The 9795-nt window shown below is 53.2% G+C and overlaps 1 protein-coding gene across 1 annotated transcript in view; it reads right to left on the reverse strand.

Annotated features, from left to right (window-relative positions):
- The window catches only part of LOC143692655 (uncharacterized), a 169909-nt gene extending 161098 nt beyond the window's left edge, over positions 1–8811 (reverse strand). The window contains exon 1 of the mRNA XM_077172904.1: positions 7926–8811. Within this exon, the coding sequence (XP_077029019.1) occupies positions 7926–8811 (886 nt within the window). The remainder of the gene's footprint in view (positions 1–7925) is intronic.
- Between the last annotated feature and the right edge of the window lie 984 nt (positions 8812–9795).

Consider the following 9795-nt stretch of genomic DNA (forward strand, 5'->3'; position numbering starts at 1 on the left):
GAAACAAGGAGTCCATTGTGACACTGAGGGGACTTGTGGAACCAAGGGGACCATTGTCACATTTTGGGGCCCCATGGAAGCAAGGAGTCCATTCTTGATCTGCATGGTCTCATGAAACCAAGGAGACCAGTGTGACAGTGCAGGGCCTGGTGTAACCAAGAGGCCGTTGTGACACTGAGGGGCGCCTTGGAACCAAGGACTTCTATGCAGATGTCACCAAGCTGGATGTGAGTTTTGATCTGAGAGAACATAGGAGTGGTCTGCACAGGGACCTTGATAGGCTGGATCCAGAGGATGAATCCAACAAGGTGAGGTTTAACAAATCCAAGTGCCAGGCCCTGCTATTTGGCCCCAGTGCTACAGGCTGGGGACAGAGTGACTGGAGAGCAGCCAGGCAGAAAGGGACCTGCAGGGACTGATGGACAGCAGGCTGGACATGAAGCAGCAGTGTGTCCTGGTGGCCAAGAAGGCCAATGGCTCCTGGCCTGAATCAGGAATGGTGTGACCAGCAGGAGCAGAGCTGCTGGGCCAGCACTGATCTGCCCCAGCTCTGCACACAGACATTGCTGCTGCAGCTCCAGAGAACGGAACACAAGGGGATCTCTGCAGAAAACTCTGCTGGGAGATTCTTTAGTTAATTTAAAGCCACCAAGAGCACAACCCCTCATTGACACAGTCTGTGGCCACAGGGAAGATGGAGAGAAACAAAATGAGAAATGGCACAAACAATGACATTTATTTGTAGATAATATGAAAAAAGTAAAAAAAAGAAAAAGAAAATCCAAAATGAAACCAACAAGAAGTATGAAAGATGAATTTTATTACAAGTGATATGCAGAAATTGGCCAGCAGATTAATGTTTCCAAAAGCATCCAGTCATCAGTCTCCACACTGCAGCCTTGAGCTCCTGGTTCCTCAGGCTGTAGATGAGGGGGTTCAGGACTGGAGGCACCACCGAGTACAGAACTGACAGGGCCAGATCCAGGGATGGAGAGGAGATGGAAGGGGGCTTCAGGTGAGCAAATATTGCAGTGCTGATGAACAGGGAGACCACAGCCAGGTGAGGGAGGCAGGTGGAAAAGGCTTTGTGCCGTCCCTGCTCAGAGGGGATCCTCAGCACAGCCCTGAAGATCTGCACATAGGAGAAAACAATAAACACAAAACAGCCAAGTGCTAAATAGACACTAACAGAAAGAAGCCCCAGTTCCCTGAGGTAGGATTTGGAGCATGAGAGCTTGAGGATCTGTGGGATTTCACAGAAGAACTGGCCCAGGGCATTGCCATGGCAAAGGGGCAGGGAAAATGTATTGGCCGTGTGCATGAGAGCAGTGAGAAAGGCACTGGCCCAGGCAGCTGCTGCCATGTGGGCACAAGCTCTGCTGCCCAGGAGGGTCCCGTAGTGCAGGGGTTTGCAGATGGACACGTAGCGGTCGTAGCACATGATGGTCAGGAGGTAATACTCTGATCCAAGGAAGAACAGAAAGAAAAAGAGCTGAGCAGCACATCCAGTGTAGGAGATGTTGCTGGTGTCCCAGAGGGAATTGTGCATGGCTTTGGGGACAGTGGTGCAGATGGAGCCCAGGTCAGCGAGGGCCAGGTTGAGCAGGAAGAAGAACATGGGCGTGTGCAGGTGGTGGCTGCCGGCTACGGCGCTGATGATGAGGCCGTTGCCCAGGAGGGCAGCCAGGGAGATGCCCAGCAAGAGGCAGAAGTGCAGGAGCTGCAGCTGCCGCGTGTCTGCCAATGCCAGCAGCAGGAAGTGCCTGATGCAGCTGCTGTTGGACATTTGCTGGGGCTGCACATGGGCACCTGTTTGTGGAGAAAAAGACAGTGAAGAGTTAGAGGAGATTCCTGTAACCAAAATCAAAGCCTTTTCCCATACACCCTCCCCTGGAACACACAGACAGCTTTTGGTGTTTAAGAGTTCTAGGATTTTCTTTTTAAGCTCCCCCTATGTCTCTTCTTCTATTCTTAGATATCAGGAAGTCCCAGGCTGAGGGCAGAGGCTTGGCTGGGCCACAGGAGGGAGGGGGCTTGTTCAGAGGGAGGGGCTGCACTGCAGGGGCTCCTGTGGGCATCTCTAAACTCTCCCTGCCACAGCATTGCTGGGCTTTGTTTTCTCTCATTGCCTCATCTTCTCTCTGCTTCCTGCAGATTTCCCTCCTGCAGGTGTTTCCCTGTGCCTGATCTCTCCCTGCCAGCACTCACAGACCCCAAATCTCTGTGCACTCTCCTTGGCCTGAAAGAACCCTGCCTGTTTGCAGGGCACTGGCTGGGGGCAGGTTCTGTTTGCAGCTTGGAGAAAGGACAGCTCAGACTGAGCCTGATGGCTCCAGCAAAGGTGATGCTGCTGCTGTCCATGGGCAGAGTGGCTGAAAGCACTTTAGGGATCTCCTGTGAACCTATTGATCACTAAAAGGAACAGTTCGGATATCTCAGGATCTTGTCAAAATTAATAATTAATAATTCAGAATTAATCTTTAATATGTATCCCCTCCTCCCTGCCATTCTCCAGTAGTAGTAAACTGAATACCTAGTCTTAGGAAATTTCCTCATTTTGAACAAAACCCTTGCCCTGGAAATATTCTATGACTGATCAGAACCCCTCAGCATGTCAGAGCTCCATGAGCATTTTACCTCCCCTGCCCCAGAAATACACAGAGTTGTACTCACAGGCTCTGCAGGCATTGGGATGTTGCAGCTTGAGGAGATGGCTCCAGGAGCTGCAGCTGCACTGTCCTGCAGCCAGAGGTTCCTGTGCCAAGGGCTGGCAGTGATTGTGCCCCAGGCACTTCTCAGCCCCTTCCCAGCCCTGACTGATTGAAGCTCTCTGTGCCTCTGGGCTGTGCCCGCGCTGGCTGCAGGCAGTGCCCCAGCCCTGCTGGGCTGGCACAAGAGCTGCTCATCCAGAGAAATGTGCTTTTGAAGCTCTTCTTGGTGACGAGGAGCTGCCTCTGTGCCAGGAGCCCAGCCCAGCTCAGCAGCACAGACACAGCACAAGGACTTTAATCAGCCTCTGGGGCTTTGTGCTCAGGCCCTGAACATCAGTCCCTGAGAGGGAGATGAAGAAACCTCTCCAGAACTCCAAGGCAGAATCCAACTCCAAACTTTCTTGGACTTTTAATGGGTCCCAGAGAGGGACACGACTGAGCAAGTGTCCCCAGGCCCCAGGCAGAGCAGAGAACTGCAGGCAGTGATGACAGGTGGGGACAAAGAGAAGCCAAGTCTTGGTGCCCTGGGGCACAGCAGGGTCTGTGCCAGCAAGGGCTGGGAGGAGACACCTTGTCCTGAGGCCCTGGGGCCTCCTGGCACAGCCCCAGCCAGGCTGGGCACTGTCAGCCCCTTGTGCTGCCCTCAGCATCCCCCCCTAGCCCACATCCCAGTGGCCTCAAGGATCTGCTGCAAGGAGTCCCTGGGGAGCCTTGCTCAGCAATGGCCCTGGGGGCTCCTTCATGCTCCCTGCAGGGACTGCAGGTTTTTCAAAGGACTTTGGCTTTGGCTTTTGCCTTGGAGTCTCTGAGAGGTTCCTGCAATGATGGCCTCCAATTATCTGCTGTAATTAGTCCCTGGAGAGGCTCTGTCAGTAACAACACTCAGTGGGGCTCATCAATACTTCAGGGTACTTCAGTTATTTGAAGGTACTTGGTGTTTCCCTTTTGATACAGACTCTGTGAGAGGTTTGTGCAATCATGGCCCCAATTATCTGCTTTAATGAGTCCCTGGAGAGCTTTGTACTGACACTCAGTGGTGCTCAGTAATGCTTTGAGCTTCTCACATTTTTTAAGATAGTTTGGAATTTCCTTTCCACACTGAAACTCTGAGAGGTTTTTGGTCAATCCTGGCCTCCAATACTCTCCTCCAAGGAGTCCATGAGGAGCCTCTGTTGGGATGGACCTCACTGAGACCCATTCATGCTTTGAGACACTTTGGGGTTTTCTTCTGACTTTGACTCCTGGCAAGGTTTGTGCAATCTCCTCTCAGGCCCTGAGGTTCCAGTGCTCAGCTCCAAATGCACCACAGGGCTCATCAGGATGCAGCAAGTCCTGACAAACCATGGCTCTGCCTTGATTTCCCTCTGCTCTTATGCAGTTTATCAGTAATGTATCTGGAGTGATTTTGGTTTGCTGATTTGAGACTTCTCAGCCAATGCATCTATTAGTGCAGTGGGATCAGTGTTGGCTAATTACCATTGCACTCCCTGGAATATATTTACTCATTTCCTGCTGTGAGATGGGATTAGGAGAAAGGCAAAGTAGGCTCAAAAATTCAAAAGGGTATACAGAAAGGTTTATTACCAGTAAATAGAAGAAAGAGTAATAAGGATCTGAACACTTCTCCTTTCCCTACAACCTTTTCTTTCTTACTGACAATGCAAGGAGACAAAGCCTGAAAGTTTCAGTCAGTTTACACCACCTAGTACAGTCTTTCTTCAGTTCACTTAGGGAGAGGAGACTCTCTTTCATGCTATGGAGACTTCTCCATAAGAAAAAAGTTCTCCCGTGGCTCTCAATTCCCATGAATAGCAGCTGCCCAGAAAATCTGCAATTGTGAAGTCCCTCCCATTTTTCACAGCTTTCCCCACAGCTGTGTTTATGGGCCATGTCAGCTTATGGGGTATGAGTTTAAAGATGAGCTGTTCAAGAGCAAAGATTCTCTTCACCTATTTCTGAAATCATCTTCATCTCTGAGAACAGAGATCTTCTTCTTCTCTCCCTGAGGGCACAGGGTCTCACCACTCTTCTCTCTTTCTCTGTTCAAACTTCTCATAGGATCACAGCTACATCAACATTTGCTTACTTTAGCATGGAGGCCTTTGCTGAACAAGTCATCTCCCCATATTTTAAATTAGTTTTAGGGAAAAAGAGAGTCTGATATATTAATTACATCCTTCTCCATAGCTTTGCAGGAGGATTTCAGCCCCAAGATCAAGGCATCTTCTCATCCCTCCCATCTGGGGCTCAACTTTCCCTTCACTGAACTGGGTGTCTTCACGTTCCTCTGTGTGCCTGCACGTTGTCCTTTTCTCTCACTGGAGGGAGGATGGAAGCACTGAAAGAGTTCATATCTCACCCGGGGCCTGCAGATGGTTCCGTGCCCCCGGCCGGGCTCGGTGCTTGCGGCCGGAGCTGTTTTACGATGGAGGTTTCTGCAGCGGCTGCGCTGGGGCTGTGTCAGGATGGGCCGCGCTGGGGCAGGGCCAGGATCTCAGCAGCCAGGCCAGAGCACAGCAGCATGGCCGGGGGCCGATGGCTTCTCCTGCCCCTGCCCGGGGCTTGCGGCTGAAGCCCAAGGGTGGCAGAATCTTGGCCGAGCCGGCCCGGCCCGGGGCTGCTCCTGGGGCCCGGCGGATCCTGGCTGGGCCCGGGCTGGCGGCGGGGCAGGGCTCAGCAGGGCCCAGATGTTCCCAACTGCAGCCATGGCCCGGCCCGGCCTCGGCCCCGCGGCCTCCCCTGCCCTGCCCGGCAGCCGATGGGGCCTGGCGGGGTCCCTGGGAAGGGGCCCGGCCCCACGGCAGGAGCCGCCCGGCCCGGCCTGGCTGAGACGGGGCCGGGTCAGCCTTGTTACCTCTGTGCCAGCCAGAAGGGAAAGAGACCCTCCCAGGCTTTCCCATCTTTAACATGTGTCTTCACAGAGGCATGTACAGTTTCCTTTGTGGTTTAACAGATTGTCAATTCTCAAAGCTAAATATTGATTGGATTTTTAGTCAGACACGGAGGAAACTGCTAGCAGCTTCTCTTAGAACATCACTTCCATGATGCCAAACCCTCACAACAGCACAGAGCACAGAGCTCCTTTGTCCATATGTATCGGTCATGTGCCCAAGTCCTCAAAAACCCTTCTTGGGAGATCTCTGGGCCCTTTCCAAGGTTTTTTCAACTGAAAACATTCAGCTCAGAGTCTAAGAAAATCACCAGAGGCCATGGCCAGCCTGACCTGTCTGTCCTTGCTACTTTTTTCTGGGAGCAATCTTTGGAAATATGGAATTTGGGAGGCCAAATTCTAATTTTGGCCATGGATCCTGGACATGAAGGTTGGTTCTTTTCCATAGGAAGGAAGGAACAGAGCCCCAGTGTTTGCCAGGCAGAAGAGAGGTGACCACCAGAGGACAAGGCCAGCCAGAAGTGGCAGGTTTTTTTCTGAGAGAAACCCTTGCATATAGGAAAATTTTTTTGAGAGAATACCAATTTTGGCAATGGACATTTAAAAAGAGGGATGGTTCTTTTCTATAGCAAGGAAAGCACGGAGCCCCAGTGTTCCAGGAGCTGATGAGAGGCATTCCTTGACATCACAACATCAGCCAGAGTTTTCAGGTGGCCCCTAGGAGGCCAAGCCAGCCAGGCCTGTTCCATGTTCCCTCGGTTCCAAGGGGGCCCCACATTGTCCCAATGGTCCTTTGCTTCCCTGAGGCCCTGAGGTGTCATTATGCCCCCTTGGTGACACCAGGCCCTGAAGGGTCCCAATGGTCTCCATGGTTCCATCAGGCCCCACAGAGCCATAATGGTCTCTGGGTTCCATGAAGCCCCACTGTGTCACCATGGCTCCTTGGTTCCATGGGCTCCAGTGGTGCCACAATGATCCCCTTGGTTCCATGAGGTTCCCACAGTGTCCCAGTGATCTCCATGGAAAGGGAAGGACCCAGCCCCAGTGTTGCAGGGACAGCCACCAGAGGCCAAGGCCAGCCAGGCTTGATGGTACTGGCAGATTGTGCCTGGGAGTAACCCTTGGATATACAGAATTTTGGAGGTGGAATCCCAATTTCAGACATGGACACCTGGAGGATAAGGATGGTTGTTTTCCATTGGAAAGAAACCATGGAACACTGATACAACAGTGACATTTGGGGATTTATGGGGAGCATTGGGGATTGTTTCTGCACCTCGTGACCCAACAGGAGCTTTTCTAATAAATGTTGCCTGAAGCTCCCACTGTGCCCATGACAGGAACCCATGTGAGTGTCTGGGACATCCCAGCTCTTTGGCAGCCTGGGGACTCCTGGGATGTCACCATGGAATGGCTGTGACTGCCTCTGACCACAGGGCTCTTTACCATCCCCAGAAAGCCCTGGGAGGTCTCCATGAAGCCCCTGTCTCTGTGTGTGACATTCCAGCTCTGGAACAGCCTGGAGACTCTTGGAAAGTCCCCACGGAACCCCTCTGAGGGCCTGTGACAAATCTGATCCTTAGCAGGCAACCATCACCAGCCCCCTGCTGCTATGCTCAGTCCCTTGGCAGCTCCATGGAGACCCCATGCCAGGGGTGGTTGCCATGGCCACCAGGGCTGGCACCAGCTGGGATGCTCGGTTTCCACGGGCCGGGCTTCAGGAATGGGATTCCCCAATTTCCTGCTCCCACTAAAACCGCGCTGCCCTCGCTGCCCTCCCGCCTCCCATGAAAAGCACAAAAGGCAAAGATCCCAGGCTGGGATAAGAACAATTTATTGGGAACAGCAACAAGATAAGGAGCAAAAGGAACAGAATCAATATTGATAACAGAAGGGATAAGTAAAACTATTTACAGAAAAAACTACAACAGCAACAACTAGTTCTTCCTGGCAATGTATTTCCTCCTGTCTGGAAAGGAGACCCTTTTCCTCAGGGAGAGAGAGAGAGAGAGTCCCTTTCCTGCCCCTGGCAATGACCTCAGGTGGGAGTGAATGTAATGACAGGGCCATGGCCAGACCCTCATGTTCTCCAATCCCACATCATGTCATTGGCAGGGGCAGGAAAAGGGACAGGTGTCTTCCCAGCATGGATCACAGGGAACATGGATCACCAGGACTCTGACCAACGTGGGGTCTCCAATGGGGGATAAAGCTGGAGCAGTGCATTAAACTCTTCCTGCAGTTGGGGCATGTGCAGGGCTTCTTTTACTGGTGCCTCCGTTGGTGTCTGCTCAAGTGAGAGCTGCTGGTGAAGCTCTTCCCACACTGGGGACACTCGTAGGGCCTCTCCCCAGTGTGGATGCGCTGGTGGGTGACGAGGGTGGAGTTGTGCTTGAAGCCCTTCCCGCAGTCGGGGCAGAGGAAGGGCCTCTCATCCGTGTGAATCCGCTGGTGCTGGAGGAGCTGAGAGCTGGTGTGAAACCTCTTCCCACACTCGGGGCACTCGTAGGGCTGCTCCCCAGTGTGGATCATTTGGTGGATGATCATTTGGGTCTTCCTACTAAAGGTCATCCCACATTCCCCACAGTTGTATGGCCTTTCCCCAGTGTGGATCCTCTGGTGGCAGATCAAGAGAGACTTCTGCCTAAAGCTCTTCCCACATTCCCCACACTCATAGGGTCGTTCCCTGGTGTGGGTCTTCTGGTGGGAGATCAGGTTAGAGTTCTGGCTGAAGCTCATCCCACATTCCCCACACTCATAGGGCTTCTCCCCGGTGTGGATCCGCTGGTGCCTGATGAGGTGGGAGTTGCGCTTGAAGCCCATCCCACAGTCAGGGCAGCAGAAGGGCCTCTCATCCGTGTGAATCCGCTCATGCAGGAGGAGATCGGAGTTGGTGTAAAACCTCGTCTGACACTGGGGACACTCGTAGGGCCTCTCCCTCTCCCCAGTGTGGATGCGCTGGTGGGTGATGAGGGTGGAGTTGCGCTTGAACCCCTTCCCACAGTTGGGGCAGCGGAAGGGTCTCTCCTCTGTGTGAATCTGCTGGTGCTGGAGGAGACTGGAGCTGGTCTGAAACCTCTTCTGACACTGGGGACACTCATAGGGCCTCTCCCCAGTGTGGATGCGTTGGTGGATGATGAGGGCAGAGCTGCAGCTGAAGCCCTTCCCACACTCCCCACACTCGTAGGGCCATTCCCCAGTGTGGATCATCTGGTGGCTGATCAGGGTGCTGCTCTGCCTGAAGCTCTTCCCACACTCCAAGCACTTGTGTGCCTTCTCCCCATTGTGAAGCTGCCCATGGACCACCAGCTCTGAGCTCTGGCTGAAGCTCTGTCCACCTTCCTGGCTCAGGGTGGGTCTTTCCTCCTCAGAGCACCCTGGGCTGGGTTTGGAGCCCCTCCTCCTGTGGGATCTCTGGGGATTTTCCTCCCCATTGGATTCCTGTGCCCTGGAGTCACTCAAAATGGCCTCTTCCATGAGTTTCTGCTGTGGGGATTTCTCCTCTCTGGTCTCCATGCTCAGATCCTTCCCGGGGGGAGGAAGGACAAGGGGAGGATGGGATTTGCCTCCGTGCCAGAGGGAAGGGGAAGGAGATCCCCCCAGTGCATCCCCAGCAGGACGGGGTTGGCAGCAGGGTTGTCCTGCAGCCAGGGGCTGTGCTGGGCTGGGAGATGGAGCAGGAGAGAGGGGGAAAGGGGCACTGACTTCCTCCTCACCTGCCTGCGTGTCCCGGGCCTCCTTCCTCTTCCTTGCAGCCTCCTCCTCCATCTGGGAAAGGTTTGGGGATGTGAAATCCTGTTCTGGGAGGAAAGCAAGGGATGAGCGCATTGAATTTTTACTGGTTTGAAGACAAACCTGGGAGAGAGTCTAAACCAGAATTACAATTTAATAAGAAAAGAAGATCAAGGCAATGATACAGAAACACTGCCGTAAACTGACAGAGTCAGGATATAACCTGACACCCTGTTGCTGGTCAGGGTGGTGGCAGCAGTCCCATTAAATGGTGGCTGCAATCCTGTTGGAGTGATGAACGTGATTCTGTCCAAGCAGTGATCCTGTAGAAGGGTCTGGTCTTCCTCTGAAGGTCCAGTGGTGGTTCTGGAGCTCTTGTCCTCTGGGAATCCAGTCGGCAAGCTGCTCCTGGTGTTGCAAGGCTCACCTTATATGCAGGTAGGAATGCTTGGATCCTCCCCC

The sequence above is a fragment of the Agelaius phoeniceus genome (assembly GCF_051311805.1).
Source record: "Agelaius phoeniceus isolate bAgePho1 chromosome W unlocalized genomic scaffold, bAgePho1.hap1 SUPER_W_unloc_2, whole genome shotgun sequence".
Lineage (NCBI taxonomy): Eukaryota > Metazoa > Chordata > Aves > Passeriformes > Icteridae > Agelaius > Agelaius phoeniceus.